Source organism: Emys orbicularis, chromosome 3 (assembly GCF_028017835.1).
Source record: "Emys orbicularis isolate rEmyOrb1 chromosome 3, rEmyOrb1.hap1, whole genome shotgun sequence".
Classification (NCBI taxonomy): Eukaryota; Metazoa; Chordata; order Testudines; family Emydidae; genus Emys; species Emys orbicularis.
In genome coordinates, this window is record NC_088685.1 from 122,544,610 (window position 1) to 122,567,414 (window position 22,805).

Consider the following 22,805-nt stretch of genomic DNA (forward strand, 5'->3'; position numbering starts at 1 on the left):
GTATCGTCCTGTGATGAGCAATACACATACGCACACACACATATATATATTATAGTTCAGCAATGCCAGAGCAAATCAAGCCAGAAAGTGTAGGATACCAAAAAGTGTCACTAAACTTAAGACAGGAAGATTTCAGTAAGAAAAGATGATTAGTCCAAAAAAAAAAAAAAAAAAAAAAAGCCCTAAAGTTAAATAAATGAAGTAAAACCCTTAGAGGTGAAATGGATGCTACTTAGAAAATCAATACTAGAGTTTCAAGAGATATGTGTACTGATGAACAAAAGGGAACCAGAAAGGCAAGGAGTAAATCAATATGCCCTAATGGCAAGGTTAGAGAGGCTGTTCAAGCAAAACAGAAATTCTTCAAAATGTGGAAATCTGACCCTAGTGAAGCCAATAAACAGGAGCATAAATTACAGCAGTTAAATTATAAGAGGGAAATTAGAAGGGCCAGAATGGAAGAGCAAATAGCTAAGCATGGAAAAACAAACAGCAAGAGATTCTTAAATGTACCAGAAGCAAGAAGACTGCAAGAATTGATGGATCATTGGATCACCAGAGGGTAAAGGGAATAATTAATGACGATAAAGACTTTACTGAGAAGCTACATTCTTTCTTTCTTTCTTTATTTCTACATCAGTCTTCACCATCAAGAATGTTGGGGAGATTCCTGCCCTAGACATGCTCTTTCTTGGTAACAAAGATTCTCTCTCGGTATCTCGTACTCTCAGAGATTGAGGTGACAGAAGAAGAGGTGCTGAAGCAGATTGACAATTAAAATGCAGTAAATCACCAGCCCAAGGTGGCACATACGGAAGGCACTTAAGTATGAAGTGGCTAAGTTGCTAGCAAAAACATGCATCTCTCATTAAAAACAGCTTCTGTCCCAGAAGATTGGAGGGTAGCAAATGTACCTGTATTTCAAAAGAAATGTAGGGATGATCTAGGGAATGGTAAACCAGTATATTTATATACCTGGCAAATTGGTTGAAATGATAGTTAAAAACAATTACAAAACAACCAGAAGATCATGATATGATAGGAACTAACCAGCATGGTTTGTGCAAAAGAAAATTGTGTTTTACTAATCTTGTAGAAGTCTTTGAACATGTCAGTAAAGTAGTGGATAAAGAAGAATTGGTTGACATAATTTATATAGACTTGCAAAAGGCCTGTGACAAGGTCCAGTTCTAGAGGCTACTAAAAAAAGTAAATAGTCATAGGGTTAGAAGCAAATTATTGTCATGGATCAAAAACTGGCTGAGATGCAGAAAACAAAGAGTAAAATTAAATGGTTAATTTTCATAAAGGCAAAGAGTTAACAATGGGATAGCCCGGGATTCTGTACTAGGTCCTGTGTTGTTTCATATTTTTATTAATAATCTGGGAAGGAGGGAGAGCAGTGAGGTAGCAAAATTTGCAGATGACAAAGTTTTATTTAGGATAGGACCAGAGAGAATTGTGAGGAACTACAGAGAGACCTAAACAAGCTAAGTGAATGGGCAACACAATGGCAAATGAAAGCCATTGTCAATAAATGCAAAGTAATATACGTTGGAGGGAAAAATTTAAAGTACCGTATATATTTGTTCATTAGCCCGTTCGTTTATAAGCCGACCCCCCAAGATGGTTGGGTAAAAATAGCAAAAACTGTATGACCCTTTCATAAGCCGACCCTATATTTCAGGGGTTGGCAAACTTTGGCTGCTGGCCTGTTAGGGTAAGCCGCTAGCGGGCCTGGACGTTTTGTTTACCTGGAGCGTTCACAGGCACGGAGCCCCTCAGCTCCCAGTGTCCGCGGTTTGTCGTTCCCAGCCAATGGGAGCAGCGAACTGTGGCCACAGGGAGCCGAGGGGCTCCATGCCTGCAGACACTCCAGGTAAACAAAATGACAATGGATTAGATATTAATGCAATGATTCCATAGAGTTTAAAATCATCAAATTTTGGTGTCGACCCGTTTATATGCCGACCCCCGCTCTTTGATGCGTCACTTTTTTACCAAAAATATTCGGCTTATGAACGAGTATATATGGTACCATACACACCTTACAAGGTTCTAAATTAGCTGTTTCAACTCAAGAAATGGACCTGGGTTATACTGTAGACTGCTCAGTGAAGATCTCTGCTCAATATGCAGCTGTGATCTAAATAGCAATCAAGATGTTAGGATGTATAAGCAATGGGATGGAGAGTATGGAAAATATTATGATGCCTTTATATCAATCAGTGGTGCAGCCTCATCTCGAATACTGTGTGCAGTACTGTTCACCATGAATCAAAAAGGGTATTTTGAAACTAGAGCAGGTTCAGAGAAGAGCAATGAAAATAACGAGAGACCTGGAAAAACACTCATATAAAGAGATATTGAAAAGATTGGAATTGTTCATCTTAGAAATGAGATGAATAAGAGTGGATATGATATCATATATAAAATGAGTGGTCTGTATGAGGGAAATCAGTCTGAATGGTGCAGGGATGGGAGATTGTTTATGTGACGTTGTGCAGTCTATATGGTTTTATAAAAATATGATAATAAGTGAATATAATGTAACTGGGATAGTTTTATAAAGATTTGATAAGTGAATATAATGCAGCTGGGATATGCTTCGTGCAAAAGGTCTCTTGTAAGGTATCATTACAAAGCTCATAATCTACTGAGTGTGATCATCCTATTTGTAGAAATGTACCGCTCTTGTATCTAAAACTAGAAATATAAAACATAACTCTGAGGGCCTATTGTAATTATGTAAAGTGTGGGCCATTAATGATGGTTTGGAATCTTGATGACTCCCATTAACCAGGACCATTGTCTGCAGATGGCTGTGTTTACCTGTTAGTCTTCCTGTATATGTGTGTGCTGGCAAGTGGGCAATGAAGTCTTGCAGTGACATGTGATCATGTCACCTGAATTGGAATCCATCTTTAACCTGGTGCTTTTCCAGTGAGGGGGGGTGGAAACCCAGAGGGACAAAGGGTTCCCGCCTTATGCAAAAGATATATAAAGGGGTGGAAGAGAACAAAGAGAGAGAGGAGCCATCATGAAGAATCCCCTAGCTATCACCTGAGCTGGAACAAGAGCTGTACCAGGGGAAAGAATTGTGCCCAGGCCTGGAAGGTGTCCAGCCTGAGAAAAAAAACTTACTGAAGCATCTGTGAGGGTGAGATTATCTGTATTCAGTTTGATTAGACATAGATTTGCGCATTTTATTTTATTTTGCTTGGTGACTTACTTGGTTCTGCCTGTTACCACTTGGAACCACTTAAATCCTATTTTCTGTATTTAATAAAATCACTTTTTATTTAGTAATTTACTCAGAGTATGTATTAATACCTGGGGGAGCAAGCAACTGTGCATATCTCTCTATCAGTGTTATAGAGGGCGAACAATTTATGAGTTTGCTCTGCATAAGCTTTATGCAGGGTAAAACGGATTTATCTGGGTTTAGACCCCATTGGGAGTTGGGCATCTGAGTGCTAAAGACAAGCACACTTCTGTGAGCTGTTTTCGGGTAAACTTGCAGCTCTGGGACAAGTGATTCAGACCCTGGGTCTGTGTTGTAGCAGACGGGAGTGTCTGGCTCAGCAAGACAGGGTGCTGGAGTCCTGAGCTGGCAGGGAAAAAAGGAGCAGAGGTAGTCTTTGCACATCAGGTGGCAGCTCCCAAGGGGGTTTCTGTGATCCAACCCGTCACAGTTTACCGTAGAAAAGAGATAAGTAAGAGGGGACATGATTAATATAAAAATAAAGAATGGTTTAGAGGTGTAGAAAAGGAAATTCTGTTCTCCCTGTCTCATAACACAAATATCTCTGGTCTTATGAGATATTAGCTAAAAGCAGATGTGGATGGGCCATATGCCATTGTAGGCAGTCTCATTATACCATCTCCTCCATAAACTTATCAAGTTCAGCCTTGAAAAAAGTTAGGTTTTTGCTCTCACTACTCCCCTTGGAAGGCTGTTCTAGAACTTCATTCCTCTGATGGTTGGAAACATTTGTCTCTAATGAAATTTAAATCCTAAACTTGTTGATGATCAGTTTATATCCATTTGTTCTTGTAGCAACATTGGCCCTTAACTTAAATAATTCCTCTCCCTCCCGGATGTTTTTATAGAGAGTAATCGTATCTCCCCTCAGTCTTCTTTTTGCCAAGTTAAACAAGCCAAGGTCTTTGTCTCCTCTCATAAATCAGGTTCTCTATTCCTCCAGTCATCATAGAATCATAGAATCATAGAATATCAGGGTTGGAAGGGACCTCAGGAGGTCATCTAGCCCAACCTCCTGCTCAAAGCAGGACCAATTCCCAACTAAATCATCCCAGCCAGGGCTTTGTCAAGCCGGGCCTTAAAAACCTCCAAGGAAGGAGACTCCACCACCTCCCTAGGTAACGCATTCCAGTGCTTCACCACCCTCCTAGTGAAATAGTGTTTCCTAATATCCAACCTAGACCTCCCCCACTGCAACTTGAGACCATTGCTCCTTGTTCTGTCATCTGCCACCATTGAGAACAGCCGAGTTCCATCCTCTTTGGAACCCCCCTTCAGGTAGTTGAAGGCTGCTATCAAATCCCCCCTCATTCTTCTCTTCTGGAGACTAAACAATCCCAGTTCCCTCAGCCTCTCCTCATAAGTCATGCGCTCCAGACCCCTAATCATTTTTGTTGCCCTCCGCTGGACTCTTTCCAATTTTTCCACATCCTTCTTGTAGTGTGGGGCCCAAAACTGGACACAGTACTCCAGATGAGGCCTCACCAATGTCGAATAAAGGGAAACGATCACGTCCCTCGATCTGCTGGCAATGCCCCTACTTATACAGCCCAAAATGCCGTTAGCCTTCTTTGCAACAAGAGTACACTGTTGACTCATATCCAGCTTCTCGTCCACTGTGACCTTTTAGGTCCTTTTCTGCAGAACTGCTACCTAGCCATTCGGTCCCTAGTCTGTAGCTGTGCATGGGATTCTTCCGTCCTAAGTGCACGACTCTGCACTTGTCCTTGTTGAACCTCATCAGGTTTCTTTTGGCCCAATCCTCTAATTTGTCTAGGTCCCTCTGTATCCGATCCCTACCCTCTAGTGTATCTACCACGCCTCCTAGTTTAGTGTCATCGGCAAACTTGCTGAGAGTGCAGTCCACACCATCCTCCAGATCATTAATAAAGATATTAAACAAAACCGGCCCCAGGACCGACCCTTGGGGCACTCTGCTTGAAACCGGCTGCCAACTAGACATGGAGCCATTGATCACTACCCGTTGAGCCCGACGATCTAGCCAGCTTTCTATCCACCTTACAGTCCATTCATCCAGCCCATACTTCTTTAACTTGGCAGCAAGAATACTGTGGGAGACCGTATCAAAAGCTTTGCTAAAGTCAAGGAATAACACATCCACTGCTTTCCCCTCATCCACAGAGCCAGTTATCTCATCATAGAAGGCAATTAGGTTAGTCAGGCATGACTTCCCCTTGGTGAATCCATGCTGACTGTTCCTGATCACTTTCCTCTCCTCTAAGTGTTTCATAATTGATTCCTTGAGGACCTGCTCCATGATTTTTCCAGGGACTGAGGTGAGGCTGACTGGCCTGTAGTTCCCCGCATCCTCCTTCTTCCCTTTTTTAAAGATGGGCACTACATTAGCCTTTTTCCAGTCATCCGGGACCTCCCCCGATCGCCATGAGTTTTCAAAAATAATGGCTAATGGCTCTGCAATCTCATCCGCCAACTCCTTTAGCACCCTCGGATGCAGCGCATCCGGCCCCATGGACTTGTGCACGTCCAGTTTTTCTAAATAGTCCCGAACCACTTCTTTCTCCACAGAGGGCTGGTCACCTTCTCCCCATATTGCGCTGCCCAGTGCAGCGGTCTGGGAGCTGACCTTGTTTGTGAAGACAGAGGCAAAAAAATCGTTGAGTACATTAGCTTTTTCCACATCCTCGGTCACTAGGTTGCCTCCCTCATTCAGTAAGGGGCCCACACTTTCCTTGACTTTCTTCTTGTTGCTAACATACCTGAAGAAACCCTTCTTGTTACTCTTAACATCTCTTGCTAGCTGCAACTCCAAGTGTGATTTGGCCTTCCTGATTTCACTCCTGCATGCCTGAGCAATATTTTTATACTCCTCCCTGGTCATTTGTCCAATCTTCCACTTCTTGTAAGCTTCTTTTTTGCGTTTAAGATCAGCAAGGATTTTACTGTTTAGCCAAGCTGGTCGCCTGCCATATTTACTATTCTTTCTACACTTCGGGATGGTTTGTTCCTGCAACCGCAATAAGGATTCTTTAAAATACAGCCAGCTCTTCGGGACCCCTTTGCCCTTCATGTTATTCTCCCAGGGGATCCTGCCCATCTGTTCCCTGAGGGAGTCAAAGTCTGCTTTCCTTTCTTCCTCGTGTCAGGATCCTGAACTCGACCATCTCATGGTCACTGCCTCCCAGGTTCCCATCCACTTTTGCTTCCCCTACTAATTCTTCCCTGTTTGTGAGCAGCAGGTCAAGAAAAGCTCTGCCCCTAGTTGGTTCCTCCAGCACTTGTACCAGGAAATTGTCCCCTACACTTTCCAAAAACTTCCTGGATTGTCTGTGCACCGCTGTATTGCTCTCCCAGCAGATATCAGGGTGATTAAAGTCTCCCATCCTAGTACCCTTCTCTGCACCTGTTCCAGTTTGAATTCATCTTTCTTAAACATGGGAGACCAGAATTGCACACAGTATTCCAGATGACGTCTCACCGGTGCCTTTTATGGTGGTTATAACACTTGTGTATTTCTACTGGAAATATCTCTCCTGATGCATCCTAAGATTGCATTAGCCTCTTTCATGGCTGCATCACATTGGCAGCTCATAGTCATCCTGTGGTTGACCAATACACGCAGGTCTTTCTTCTCCTCTGTCACTTTCAACTGATAAGTCCCTAGCTTATAATAAATACTCTTGTTAGTCCTTAAGCTCATGACCTTGTACTTTGCACCATTAAATGTCATCCCATTTCTATTACTCCAGTTTTCAAGGTCATCCACATATTCTCCCATCTTTGTGTCATCTGCGAATTTTATTAACACATTCCCACTTTTTGTGCCAAGGTGATTAATGAAAATGTCAGATAAAATTTGTCCCAAGATCAAGCCTTGAGAAACTGCACTAGTAATGTCTCTCCAGCCTGACAGTTCACATTTCAGCATGACCCATTGTAATCTCCTCTTTAACCAGTTCTTTACCCACCTTCTGAATTTTGTATTAATCCCCATCTTCTCCAATTTAACTAATAATTTCCCATGTGGTATCAAATGCTTTCCTTACTGCTACAGTAGTTCAGCTGCCGAAAAATCTCATTTTGACAACATTATTGCCAAGCACCCACTGTGCTTGGTACTTTGTAAACAAATAGGAAGGAGCATTCCCTGTAACTGATCATATTTAGTCAGTTTTACAATCAGATCAAATTCAAAGTAGATCAGTCAAAAAAAAAGTCTGTTTTGTCGCAGCATGACGTGAAGGTGGTGATTATCTGTGGAAGGCTTTGTGGGAGATGAACAGTTAGAGGAGGTATTGGAAGGCAAAGTAGGAGGTTTTTTGTGCATGGGAAGATGGGGAGGGGGGGTTCAAATCTCAGGGCAGCCTGAAAGGAGACAAGAAGATGATAGTGGGAGACGAGTACAAATGGTGACAAATAAGAGGGAAGGTTTGGCTGAGCAAAGGGAGAGAAGTTTCCAGCCTAATATTTAAAGATGATATTGGCAGGCTGGTAACCAAACCATTATTTAGCATATACATTCATCAGAATTTAGCACACAAGCATTTGTATCACATAGTGATTATAGTTAATGACCAAATTCTACTTTGACTTATAGCAGTGCTAATGTGGAATAACGCCATTGCCTTCAATAAGGCCTTCATTGAAGTTCCCTGTGGAGTTACTCCAGGTTTGTACCAGTGTAAGTGAGAGCAGGATTTGGCTTGCATTGTTTAATATATTTTTTTAAACTTCCAGCCATGAAAAGCTTCCCCAAGCTCTTCCCCCATTTCCATTACCTCCTCTCACTTTCATTTTTCTGTAGCTGTTGCTCACCTAGGGCCAGCGCTTCCATTTAGGCGACCTAGGCGGTCGCCAGGATTTGGGGGGGGGCGGCAATTCGGCGGCGGGGTGTCCTTCCGCGCTCCAGGTCTTCGGCGGCAGTTCTGCGGCGGGTCCTTCACTCGCTCTGGGACCCGCCACTGAAGTGCCCCGAAGACCGGGAGCGCGGAAGGACCCCCGCCTAGGGCGCCAAAAACCCTGGTGCCGCTCCTGTGCTCACCACATGATGGGAAATATGGAATGTGTCCTCCTTTCATCTGCTTGGAAAGAACTTTATAATTACATTTCTGCCTGAAACGTTTTAAAGTACTATTTGTATCAGTAGAACCTAGGATCACTGTAGCAAATAAGAAAATAAAATATGTATTTCCCCTCTCCCCAGCTTGTTTAATTTGTACATTTTCACTGTTTCCCCTGTGTAGTCAGTCAGTTTCCCCTTTTATTTATATGGGTGTTTCACACAGCAATAGGATAGAGAAACACATTTGAAATAGTGAAAAATGTAAGGGTAAACCCACAAAATTACGTAGTGCACTAAGGGGCAGATGTAGTACATAAAACTACTTTTAATTCCTTTTTGGAAACTCACTAGATTTCAAGTTGTTCAGTTAAATTTGCCTAAAATATACTTGTCTCGGTTAGAACTATGTGGTAGCAGCAGCCGCCTTGAATAATACATTTGTCATTTCATGGATTCATTATTATAACTTATTTATTGTTGGTTGCTAGTCTTCTAAAATTCTCTAAACATAAAGACCTTAACTTGTTCAAAACATAAAGGCACAGGACATGCTTAAGGGAGAGAGAACTGTAAGTTCCAGTTTCTGTGGACTTAGTGTGTCATAGTTAAATGCTATTTTAAACAAGAAAAATCCTCACATCATCCATTTTGTGTTTGATATAGTGGGTGGAAGCTCTCCTCTATCTTTTCCTGAAGGTGTAACATATTGCCTTCCTCCTGGGCTATAATGATCTAGTTCCAGTTGATTGATTGTACAGATACTCCCCGGGTTACGCAAGACTCGACTTACGCAAATTTGCACTTACGGAAAAAGTTCCATAAGCCAGAAATAGGATTTTCGAGTTGCAGAATTTTTTGCGTAACATACGGGTATACGTTTCTGACTTACGCAAAATTCGAGTTACGCGAGGCTTTCCAGAATGGAATGATTGCATAAGTCGGGGGGCGTCTGTATTGTCTTTTGTCACGGTTGTCGGAGGACATTCTCCCACTTTCTCCCAAACTGTTGCTCATCAATTGAATAGTTCATCCTCCTCTATCCACCTTTGTGTTTCTCATAATCCATTTGAAATCTCTGCTAAAACTTCACTTAGTCATCTGTCCCTTTAGTATTGTAACAGCGGACACATTCTCCTTTCTCCACCTCTTGGTGTTCTGGATTATATAAACTCTATAGGTATTGTAAACACTCTTAGGCTTGGTCTACACTAAACCCCCAAATCGAACTAAGGTACGGAACTTCAGCTACGTGAATAACGTAGCTGAAGTTCGAAGTACCTTAGTTCGAACTTACCTCGGTCCACACGCGGCAGGCAGGCTCCCCCGTCGACTCCGCGGTACTCCTCTCGTCTAGCTGGAGTACCGCAGTCGACGGCAAGCACTTCCTGGTTCGACTTATCGCGTCCAGACAAGACGCGATAAGTCGAACCCAGAACTTCGATTGCCAGCCGCCGAACTAGCGGCTGGGTATAGACATACCCTTATAATCTTTCTCACACATGCCATTAACAGCAGTAAGGGCAAGGTTCAAATAATGTGTAGGGGTTCCATTTAAAATAAACAAATAGTTTGTCCTGAGTCCTCACCTGAAACCTTACTCAGGTTTTAGGAACTTAAACTTTAAACCCCCTCGTCATCCTTAAAGGTAATTTAATTGTCTTCCCTTCTTCCAAATACACTCAGAGTCTGGGTAAGTGAGGAACACAATCAAGTTTATTTAGGGATAAATAGACAATCAAATAAACTATTAAACTAATGAGGCCAGCTGGTTGTTTTCCAGTCCCTCTAAGGTTCTGCCTCCCAGCAGAATCCCCACCTAGGCCTCACCTGAAAATCCAGTCCACCCCACTTCAATCAGGTGGGCAGAAAGTTCTCTCTTCTGTCCCGCTCTCATTGAGGTCAACAGGAACAATATCCTAATGCATAAGCACAAGGGGGTAAATTAAGGTTGCACAGGCAGCCTTATTTCTTGCATTTCCTAATTTGAGTCCTTGACTTTGCAACCTTAACAACATTCTTTGAACATGTTTTTTTCTGGGTTGTAGTACAGTAACTCCTCGCTTAACGTTGTAGTTATGTTCCTGAAAAATGCTACTTTAAGTGAAACGATGTTAAGCAAATCCAATTTCTCCATAAGAATGAATGTAAATGGGGGGGGAGGGTGTTAGGTTTCAGGGGAAAATTTTTCACCAGACAAAAGACATTATATACATATACAGTATAAGTTTTAAATAATTTTAAACAAACTATTTAATACTGTACTCACCAATGATGATTGTGAAGCTTGGTTCAGGTGGGGCATAGTGGGGTCAGGGTGCGGGGGCTTGCCCCACTCTGCCTGTCCGGCGCTCCTGCTGGGGAGCGGGGTCGGGGGCTTGCCCACTCCGTGGCTGGAATGCCGGGTGGGCGGAGTGGGGTAAGCCCCTGTGTCCTGACCCTGCTCCCCAGCTGGAACGCCAGGTGGGCGTAACGGGCAAGCTCCCACTCCCTGACCCCGCTCTCCGGCTGGAACACCGGGGCGGGCGGAATGGGGCAAGCCAAACAACCTTATAACGGAACATTGCGTGACTTTAAACAAGTATGTTCTCTAAGGGTATGTCTACACTATGAGAGTAGTTCGATTTTACTTAAATCGAATATGTGGAATCGATATAACAAAGTCGAACGTGTGTGTCCACACTAAGGACAGTAATTCGACTTTGTGAGTCCACACTAACGGAGCAAGCGTCGACATTGGAAGCGGTGCACTGTGGGCAGCTATCCCACAGTTCCCGCAGTCCCCGCTGCCCATTGGAATTGTGGGTCGAGCCCCCAATGCCTTCTGGGGAAAAAAATGTGTCGAGGGTGGTTTTGGGTAACTGTCGTCATCCAACCGTCACTCCCGCCCTCCCTCCCTGAAAGTGCCGGCGGGAAATCAGTTCGCGCACTTTTCTGGTCAGTGACAGCGCGGACGCCACAGCACTGCGAGCATGGATCCCGCTGCGACCATCGCTGCAGTTATGGCCGTTATCAACACCTCGCACCTTATCATCCACCTTTCCCAGAGGCAGATGCTGAGAAATCGGGCGAGGAGGCTACGGCAGCGCGGTGAGGACCTGAAGTCTGAGAGTGGCACAGACCTGTCACAAAGCACAGGACCCCGCGCCGAGGACATCATGGTGGCAATGGGTCATGTTGATGTTGTGGAACGGCGATTCTGGGCCCGGGAAACAAGCACGGACTGGTGGGACCGCATAGTGCTGCAGGTCTGGGATGAATCACAGTGGCTGCGAAACTTTCGCATGCGGAAGGGGACTTTCCTGGAACTTTGTGAGTTGCTGTCCCCTGCCCTGAAGCGCAAGGACACCCGGATGCGAGCAGCCCTGAGTGTCCAGAAGCGAGTGGCCATAGCCCTCTGGAAGCTTGCAACGCCGGACAGCTACCGGTCAGTCGCGAACCACTTTGGCGTGGGCAAATCTACCGTGGGGGTTGTTGTGATGCAAGTAGCCAACGCAATCGTTGAGCTACTGCTCTCAAAGGTAGTGACCCTGGGAAACGTGGAGGTCATCATAGATGGCTTCGCCGCGATGGGATTCCCAAACTGCGGTGGGGCTATAGATGGAACTCACATCCCTATCCTGGGACCGGACCACCAGGCCAGCCAGTACATTAACCGAAAGGGCTACTTTTCAATGTTGCTGCAAGCACTGGTGGACCATAGGGGACGTTTTACAAACATCAACGTCGGATGGCCGGGCAAGGTTCATGACGCTCGTGTTTTCAGGAACTCTGGTCTGTTTAGACGGCTGCAGGAAGGTATTTACTTCCCGGACCACAAAATAACTCTTGGGGATGTGGAGATGCCTATAGTCATCCTCGGGGACCCAGCCTACCCGCTACTGCCCTGGCTCATTAAGCCCTATACAGGCGCCCTGGACACTGAAAAAGAACCCTTCAACTACTGGCTGAGCAAGTGCAGAATGGTGGTGGAGTGTGCTTTTGGACGTCTCAAGGGGAGATGGAGAACCTTACTGACTCGCTCTGATCTCAGCGAAACCAATATCCCCATTGTTATTGCAGCTTGCTGTGTGCTCCACAATCTCTGTGAGAGCAAGGGGGAGACCTTTATGGCGGGGTGGGAGGTTGAGGCAAATAGCCTGGCTGCTGATTACGCCCAGCCAGACAGCCGGGCGATTAGAAGAGCCCAGCGGGACGCGCTGTGCATGGGGGAGGCTTTGAAAGCTAGGTTCCTGAGTGAGCAGGGTAACCTGTGACTATTAAGTTTGTTTACAGAGAAGCTGAACCTGCCCCCGTTTCTTTACCCAGTAAATGTTCACTATCCTCTCCAGTTACATACCCCATTCACCCCGTTCCCCCCCTTCCAACACACGTTTAAAAATAAAATCACTTGAAATTTGTTAATGAACACCGTTTTCTTTATTACTGTTTTCGCGGGAAAGTGTTGAACCTGGGACGCAGACTGTGGTGGGGAGCGGGTGTAGTGTAGTGATGCAAAGGACGCTTCTAAACTCCAGGAATGACAGGCTCCGCACTGGTGGACTGGTTGTTTCAACGGAGCCTGCCACCCCTCCTGTTCGGGACTCTGTGTGTGGGGGCTATGTGACTTTGTGGCTGGGGGAGGACGGTTACAGATCCCCTGCTGCGTGGCTCTGTGATCCAGGATAAGGACCGCTGCATAAGATCTCTAACCGCCCTCCCCCGCCACAAAGTCACATAGCCGCCCCCACACACACACAGAACATGAAAACCACCTCCCAGACTGACCAGGGTAACTAGTGAATGCAATGTGTGTGTGCCCTGCTGCTGAACCTGCCCCCGCGTCTGTACCCTGGTAAAGGTGACTGTCCTGTCCAATTACCAACCCCCTTCCCCCCCTTCAAACAGACTCTCCTCTAAAAGAACATGATGGAAACAGTAATTAACAGAAACGTATTTTTTATTAGCAACTACACATGAAACTGGGGGATGAAACTGGGACGGGGGCTTGGGTGAGGCGGGAAGGAAAGGACTTATCAAATTTTGGGGAATGAGAGCCTTCTGGTACTTGAGCAGTCTGCAGGGGTGGAGTGAGAGTTTTCACGGACTCTGCCGCCCCTCCTTCTTGGGACTTTTGGTGAGGGGGGTATGGGACTTTGTGGCGGGGGAGGGCGGTTAGAGATAGACTGCAGCGGGGCTCTGTCCTCCTGCCTCCGGTCCTGCAGAACATCCACAAGGCGCCGGAGCGTGTCCGTTTGCTCCCTCATTAGTCCAAGCAGCGTTTGAGTCGCCTGCTGGTCTTCCTGCCGCCACCTCTCCTCCCGTTCCATGTGTGATCGGTGCATTTGGGACAAGTTCTCCCTCCACTGGGTCTGCTGGGCTGCCTGGGCTCGGGAGCAACCCATAAGTTCCGAGAACATGTCCTCCCGTGTCCTCTTCTTCCTACGCCTAATCTGCGCTAGCCTCTGGGAGTGTGATGCCAGGGTAGTTCGGGAGACAGTCGCAGCTGTGGGATGGGAAAAAGGGAGTGAATTCCTCAGAAAGATAAATTTTTGGGTGAACAAAGAACATAGTCTTTCTCTGTGAACAAGACCATGCACAGCACCTATCACATGCGCACTCAGGACAAGGTCGAATTTTCGGCCTTCGCATTCAGTGCCTGGGGACTTGCAGTGCAGATCAGACAAGCGGGACAGGACAGCGGAATTTGGGTAACAGGCTGACATGGTAAGCCGTAGACTTGTGGCTGCTTAAAACTTTAATAATAGCACTGGCCTCCTTTCACGTTCAAAGCAATGCCAGTCCCTGCTGCCAGCAATCCGGCAAGCATGAACTCTGCCCCGTCCCACCCCCTCGCGGCTGTCCCAGGGAAAGATCCCTGTATGCTGCTCCTCTCCCGCCTCCACCGCGTGGCTCTAAACCGCCGGTTACAGTTCTGTAAAGGAACAGGCAAGCAGTCCCAATACTAACATTCCCCTACCTAATTCAAAGCAGGTCACCATGAGCGACATCACTCTGATGAGGATTTCAGAGACGGAGAAAGAACGGATGCTTCGGGAAAGCCTGCAAAGACCAGGGCCGTATGCCGCCATGCTCTGCAAGGCAATGATACCCGAGTACTTGATTGTCTCCTGGCGCGGAAACGTTTCCTACCACGGAGGACCCAATAAGGCCGCTCTCCCCAGGAACCTGATGCAAAGGCTTTCCAATTACCTCCAGGAGAGCTTCGTGGAGATGTCCCAGGAGGATTTCTGCTCTATCCCCGGACATATAGACCGGATTTTACTGTAGCTGCACTGGCAGGGACTACACAGTAGAGCGCCTAGGGCAAAACAATCATGCTAAACCGGACATTGTTAGATTTTTTTTCAGTAGTTGCACTGCCATGGACTGAAACGTTAAGCGCCTAGGGCAAAGTAATCATGCAAAACCCATTGTTAATATTGTTAATATTCCTGTTCTGTTAAAAATAAATGTTTACATGTTTAAAACACTTACCGACTGATCCTTCCCCTGATTCTGTGTCTGGGTTAACGCCTGGGGACGGTTGGTAGGGGATCTCTGTAAGGGTGATGAAGAGATCCTGGCTGTCGGGGAAATTAGCGTTGTAAGCGCTGTCGACTGCCTCGTCCTCCTCATCTCCTTCCTCATCTTCCCCGTCCGCTAACATGTCCGAGGAACCGGCCGTGGACAATATCCCATCCTCAGAGTCCACTGTCAGTGGTGGGGTAGTGGTGGCGGCCGCACCTAGGATGGAATGCAGTGCCTCGTAGAAACGGAATGTCTGGGGCTGGGATCCGGAGCATCCGTTTGCCTCTTTGGTCTTCTGGTAGCCTTGTCTCAGCTCCTTGATTTTCACGCAGCACTGCGTTGCATCCCGGCTGTATCCTCTCTCTGCCATGGCTTTAGAGATCTTCTCATAGATCTTTGCATTCCGTCTTTTGGAGCGCAGCTCGGAAAGCACGGACTCATCGCCCCACACAGCGATCAGATCCAAGACTTCCTGATCAGTCCATGCTGGGGCCCTCTTTCTATTCTGAGATTGCATGGCCATCTCTGCTGGAGAGCTCTGCATCGTTGCCAGTGCTGCTGAGCTCGCCACGATGTCCAAACAGGAAATGAGATTCAAACTGCCCAGACAGGAAAAGGAATTCAAATTTTCCCGGGGCTTTTCCTGTGTGGCTGGTCAGAGCATCCGAGCTCGGACTGTTGTCCAGAGCGTCAACAGAGTGGTGCACTGTGGGATAGCTCCCGGAGCTATTACCGTCAATTTCCATCCACACCTAGCCTAATTCGACATGGCCATGTCGAATTTAGCGCTACTCCCCTCGTTGGGGAGGAGTACAGAAGTCGAATTTAAGAGACCTCTATGTTGAACTAAATAGCTTCGTGGTGTGGACGGGTGCAGAGTTAATCCGATGTAACGGTGCTAAATTCGACATAAACTCCTAGTGTAGACCGGGCCTAATAGATCAGCAGCTTAATAATGAAACAATGTTAACTGGGACAACTTTAAACTGGTACAGTAACTCCTCACTTAGAGACTGACCCTTGGAACACCTCACTACTTTGCTTTGGATTCATTTTCAATGCACCTAGTTAATTGACAAGATGTATTCTAAGAAATCTTAAATCAGTTACATTTCATGGAACTGTCTCTCTCCTAAGTGTCCCGTTCTGTTGTTTTCAGGTACTGTTTGGCACTGCTGATGGTCAGGTTATCGTCATGGACTGCCATGGCCGAATGCTGGCACATGTTCTCCTTCACGAGTCAGATGGCATCCTCAGTATGTCTTGGAACTACCCCAGCTTCCTGGTGGAGGACAGCAGTGAAAGTGACACAGATTCTGATGACTACTCCCCACCGCAAGGTATGTTGCCTTCAGCTTTTTTCTGTTTAATGTTTGCTAACACTTAACTAACAGCAGTGCCATGGAGCAGTCATGCTTTATAGTAGTAGTGGAACATACGTCTTCCATTGTTTCATCCACAAGGGGCAGCGGATAGAACACTGGACAGGGAGCGAGAGCCCTGCATTTTATTCCCACCTCTGCCACTGACCCACTGCAAGTCACTCCCCTCTCTGTGCTACGGTGTCTTCGTTGGTGAAGTAGGGATAATGATACCTTCATAAAGTGCTTTGAGATCTGTGAGTGAAAAACATGGCATAAGAGCAAAGTAGTATCATTACTTATCGTTACGGAGCATGTCTGACACATTTTAGCAGTATAAGCCAGTAGTCCTCATGCATATTGTCAGAGGACAGGTAGTCAGACAAACTAGTGCATTATAATATAGATCCATATAAAGGGTCACCCATGGCAATAATATTTCCAGTACTGTTAAACATATCTATAAATACTGTGAGTTTATTTCCAAGAAATCCTGTTAACCAGTGATCATGCTTATCAGTATGCAGTCCATCCCTGAGCTTAGTATGTTTCATAAAAGGATTAGACGTGAAAATAGCCTGTGGTTACACTAGCTAGGAAAAGGGTGATTGGGGTTATCAGTCCTCATGCTTCCAAGCATACATTAATTGCCAGTTGTGGTCAGGATGAAGTCCCTCCCTCCTTACCATGGTATAGTATCACATGATTAGGTGCACCATTTGTTTTTTAAACCATCATAGAAGTTAGAGTTGGCAAATACCTAATAGATTGTTGTGTCCATTCTCCTGCAAGAGCAGGATATTGTCCCCCAGAAAAAGGACAGTTCAGATACTAAACTGAAATTCCTCTTGGCTAGTGCTGGGGACAAAATTGTTATTCCAGTTATTCAAGTATATCAGCTAATTTAAAGAATGATGTAAATGTTGATGGGACGGTGGAAAATTAAAGTACATATTGACTAAAGATGAATCTGAACCAGCACCTCAGATCTGACCTGTTGGTTCCAAACATGCCCTGGCAGGTTAGATCTACTTCAGATCCACTCCAAAATGGGCATGTTTTCTGTAACCAGTTTAGGTGTAACTTAGAGTGGCAGAAATCTTGTGAGATCAGCTAGTGAGAGTTTAGCTCAGGCTTTCATATGGATATGAATCATCACCTCAGCCCCTCTCCAGGAGTGGTGAAGCCTTGCCTTTGTAAGAGAAGAGGATGAAAAGGATTTCAGTCACTTCAGATTTCCAAGGAAGCTTTAGATGAACAGCGAGAAAAGAGTTAGATGTATTTTGTTGCCATTTTGCAATATCAAGGGTCCAATTTTGGGGTGGTGGATTTGGATGAAGGATGGGAGAGAACTAGCAACTCAAAATGATCCTTCGTAGAGCAGGAAACATGCTTACTGGTGCTGAGTCAATCAGGAGTGGGTGGACTCTCATTACAGGCCTGCTTCTAATGATTATTCTAACATGATGTGTTCTTTTTAAAGCTTTACAGGTGCATCAGAAACTTCTCAAAGGTGACAAGCCTTTGACTCACACAGATGTGTGGGAGGGACTTGACGTTTGATGGATTTTTACTCATCTAAAAAACAATGCCAATTTATATATTTATTTTTTTAATGTACCAACTATGGGACAATTCCTTTCCTCCAGGTACTTTTTTGATCACCCCTCTTGTGAATTCTGGAAGCAGTGTTGTTCTTAGCCAACTGTGTCATATTTGATTACTCAAAATACACTGTGCTTGGGTCCTGATAACTGTCTTATCTAGGGACTGCAATGTCTTCTGTCAGAACCAGTCAAAGAGAATTAAATAATGAATGATACAGATGGTGCTATTGGTCATTAATTATTAAATACAAAGGAACTTTCACATGAACATTGAAAAATAAGCTTATGGAGGCAAGGACATTTTGAGAAATGGTCACCAAAACACCCTTTCATAGAATCATAGAATATCAGGGTTGGAAGGGACCTCAGGAGGTCATCTAGTCCAACCCCCTGCTCAAAGCAGGACCAATCCCCAACTAAATCATCCCAGCCAGGGCTTTGTCAAGCCTGACCTTAAAAACCTCTAAGGAAGGAGATTCCACCACCTCCCTAGGTAACCCATTCCAGTGCTTCACCACCCTCTTAGTGAAAAAGTTTTTCCTAATATCCAACCTAAACCTCCCCCACTGCAACTTGAGACCATTACTCCTTGTTCTGTCATCTGCCACCACTGAGAACAGCTGAGCTCCATCCTCTTTGGAACCCCCTTTCAGGTAGTTGAAAGCAGCTATCAAATCCTCCCTCATTCTTCTCTTCTGCAGACTAAACAATCCCAGTTCCCTCAGCTTCTTCTCATAAGTCATGTGCTCCAGCCCCCTAATCATTTTTGTTGCCCTTCGCTGGACTCTTTCCAATTTTTCCATATCCTTCTTGTAGTGTGAGGCCCAGAACTGGACACAGTACTCCAGATGAGGCCTCACCAATGTCGAATAGAGGGGAATGACGACGTCCCTCGATCTGCTGGCAATGCCCCTACTTATACAGCCCAAAATGCCGTTAGCCTTCTTGGCAACAAGAGCACACTGTCGACTCATATCCAGCTTCTCGTCCACTGTAACCCCTAGGTCCTTTTCTGCAAAACTGCTGCCTAGCCATTCAGTCCCTAGTCTGTAGCAGTGCATGGGATTCTTCCGTCCTAAGTGCAGGACTCTGCACTTGTCCTTGTTGAACCTCATCAAATTTTTTTGGCCCAATCCTCTAATTTGTCTAGGTCCCTCTGTATGCTATCCCTACCCTCCAGCGTATCTACCACTCCTCCCAGTTTAGTGTCATCCGCAAACTTGCTTAGAGTGCAGTCCACGCCATCCTCTAGATCATTAATGAAGATATTGAACAAAACCGGCCCCAGGACCGACCCTTTGCTCATATCTCCCTTGCATGTAGGCATCAAGATATATTTGGACTCTGGTCAGAGGGTACACTAGTTAGCTCTTAACATTGAAAGCACTGTAATCTGTAAGGGGCTAGTTACTATACTCAGATGCACTTATGATGTTCCTGGTGTCATCAGCAGAATCCCCCAATGTGATAAAATGTAGCAAGCAAATAATTTTAAGTATGATTATAAGATGTATAATGCAGTATTATATGTATAGTACTTTATAGATGTGCTGTGGTAAAAATGTCTAGTACCTAGTCTCAGTCACTTCTTGGTAACACTGACTACCCAGTACTTTCAAACTCCAGCTGAAATGAATGGCGCCATCAGGGAGGGTGGAGTGGTTGTGGAGAGAGAGAGAGAGGCGTAGGCCTAAAATGGAATAACAATAGAGTTTCAGGCAAGGAATGTTAGAATACCGTAGAGAAGTGGAAAATTTGCTTTCACTTTCTTGTGATCACACTCTAGAGCTATTGTCCTTCGGATGGGGAGGGTACAGGTCAGAGGTTGGTTTCATAGTGTCAGTGAGGCAGACTAACTAGCCAAGTGTGTTTTGCCTTTGCTCATGTCCATGGGGAAAAAATAACCAGGCAGAATTCAAGTCTCAGAACTGGTCACTGTGACAGCAGGCTGGACTGAAATGTGTTTTTACCTGGATTTAATCGCATTTGATAGCTCCTTTTTTGCTTACTCAACAATCTTGTTTTCGCAGATGGTCCAGCTGCATATCCGGTCCCGGTGCAGAACACCAAACCACTACTCACTGTCAGCTTCACATCAGGAGACATTAGTTTAATGAACAACTATGATGACTTGTCTCCTACTATCATCCGCTCAGGGTTGAAAGGTACAAAAGAGAGACATCCTCTCCCCTCACATACACAGTTTTTCTTCTGATGTTTTAATTTATTTATTGTCTATATGGTTGTGTTTAGTGTCTTGCCTCTTATAGCCTGGTACCTGCTACAGTGATTCTCATTGTCAGTAGTGACACCTACTGATATAAAAGCAAAGCACAGCTATTAGACTTCTTGCTTTTGAAATAAGTTGATTTTATATTTTTAAGAGGCATTTCTGATATTAAAACCTAATTAAACAGTTTGCTTTCCTCCAGGCTAATGCCATAATGGTCCTGTCTATATGTGGTTGTTTATGAATGCCCAGGTAACTTAGTTTTCTTTGTATCCTAAATTCATTATGGGATCAGTCATTCTTGTAGCAGCCAAATGTAAGTTATAGCTGGTAGAGTTATTGAGTACTAGGTAGAAATATTAAGATGCAAGTCATTGTGAGAAAAGGAAAACTCCAGTGATTAGTTATAATACCTTAGACAGCTAAATATTTACTAAGTTCTGTTTGTCTATGTGCGCATGCACACCTCCTTGCAGAGTAAGACACTGTCATCAAACTGCCGCCCCAACTGGGAGTGGTGTCTTGTTGTGTTTTGGTAGGCATATGCCTGCCACAGATTCCCCTTTCAAACTCCCCAGAAATAGTCCACAGAGTCTTTCTGCAGATAAATAGGCCTTGTGGGGTCAATTTTATTACAAATGTCCCATGCATATTAATCATAACAAAAGTCCTATTACCATAGTCCAGATTTCCCCAGCATAGTCTGAACAGTGTAACATACAACCCTAAGGTCCCTCACTGTGCTCCACTTCTTTGGTGCAGCCCTCTCCAGTCCTCATACTAGGACAGCTGGGAATCATTAGGAAAGGGACAGATAATAGTAAGAAAATACCATATTGCCTCTATATAAATCCACGGTATACCCACACCCTGAATACTGCGTGCAGCTCTGGTCGCCCCATCTCAAAAAAGACATTGGAATTGGAAAAGGTACAGAAAAGGGCAACAGAAATGATATGGGGCATGGAACAGCTTCTATATGAGGGGAGAATAAGAAGACTGGGTCTTTTCAGCTTGGAAAAAAAGACATAAGGGGGGATATGATAGAAGTCTATAAAATCATGATTAGTGTGGAGGAAGTAAATAAGGAAGGGTTATATACTCCTTCTCATAACACAAGAACTAGGGGTCACCAAACGACATTAATAGGCAGCAGGTTTAAAACGAACAAAAGGAAGTACTTCACGCAATGCACAGCCAACATGTGGAATTCTTTGCCAGAGAATGTTGTGAAGGCCAAGACTATAACGGGGTTCAAAAAAGAACTGGCTAAGTTCATGGGGTATAGGTCCATGAATGGCTATTGGCCAGGATGAGCAGGGATGCAAAACCATGCTCTAAAGTGTCCCTAGCCTCTGTTTGCCAGAAGCTGGGAATGGGCGACAGGGGATGGATCACTTGATGATTACTTGTTCTGTTCATTCCCTCTGAAGCACCTGGCATTGGCCACTGTCTGAAGATACTGGGCTAGATGGACCATTGGTCTGACCCAGTATGTCCGATCTTATGTTCTTATCCCTTCCAGCTGGAGTGCCACCCCGTTCTTCCCAACAGAAACCCCCACAGCCTCTCTGCTGAGAGCATCCTTGCCAGGGGAGCATGCCTCATTCCCCGGCCCTCTCAGTTTCTCTGGGTCTAGCTCTCTGGTCCTGGAGATGTCAGCCAGTTAGCTTCTCTGTTGCTGCCCAGCCGTCAGCCCTCTCCAGCCCTTGTCTTCAGCCCTCTGGCTTAGAGCCAGCAGGCAACTCTCTTCCCTGCTTCTCCTGCCTTCAGCCCTCTGGCTCTTGCACTCTGGCTTGGGGACACCACCCAGCAAACCCATCTTAATGCTCTCCTGCCTTCAACCTCCCCCCAGGTCCCAAACATACAGTCTCCTAGCCAATTCCTCCCTCTTGAGCTTTCCCCAGAGACTTCTTCCAATCTCCCACCTCTCCTGACTGACTCTCACAAGGCCTCTCTCCCTCATTGAGTCTCCTCTGACTGACCCCGGCAGCCCTTACCTGCCCTTCCTGACTGAACCAGTCTGCTCTGGCACCGGGGAGCTGGACCTACTTCATTTACTGGGACCAGCTTCCCTGTGACAGGCCCCAATTCAACGAAGTACTTAAGCACATCCTTAAAATTAAGTGTGTGACTAAGTCCCATTGATTTCAATGGGACTTAAAACAAATGCAAAACTGCTGTGCTGAATCGGGTCCTAAGATACTTCTCAGGGTGGGTAAGAGAGGCAGAATCTGGCCTCGAAGATAGTGCATTGCAGTAGGAGTCTGGAGATTTGGGCTCTGTTCCTGGCTCTGCTGCTGGGTGACCTTGGGCAAGCCACTTCAGCTCTCTGTACCTCAGTTTCCCCATCTGTAAAATGGGGATAATGATACTGATCTCCTTTTATAAAGCACTTAGTGCTCTATAGATGAGAAACAATATATAAGAGCGGCATGTTGTTATAATCATAGATAGGCAAAAGTGCATTTTCAGTCAGAACTAAAAAGAATTGAAGAAATGAGTTTATTGATCTCCTGATATTTACAATATCCACACAAACAAAAGCTACAACTTCATCCTTAACAGCTCTATTTTAGGAATTAACATAAAACAAAATATTTACACAAAATGCACTATGGTCATTTCACCCTTTGCCATTTTCTATGCATATATGTAACACACACCATGTACAATTATAGTTCTAGTTATACTATATGTACTATTGTTACAATAGTGGGCTGAAATCTTCAGTGCTTGAGCTCAGACCATGGATGAGGGGGTTAGGGGCTGAGTTTGCTGGGGGAAAGTGAAA

At 45.2% G+C, this 22,805-nt stretch overlaps 1 protein-coding gene across 3 annotated transcripts in view; it reads left to right on the forward strand.

Moving 5' to 3' along the window:
• The window catches only part of TULP4 (TUB like protein 4), a 232,943-nt gene that overhangs the window by 163,770 nt on the left and 46,368 nt on the right, over window positions 1-22,805 (forward strand). For all 3 annotated transcript variants that reach the window (XM_065401692.1, XM_065401694.1, XM_065401693.1), the window contains exons 4-5: window positions 15,973-16,153; window positions 19,812-19,946. In XM_065401692.1, coding sequence (XP_065257764.1) covers window positions 15,973-16,153; window positions 19,812-19,946 — 316 coding nt within the window. The remainder of the gene's footprint in view (window positions 1-15,972; window positions 16,154-19,811; window positions 19,947-22,805) is intronic.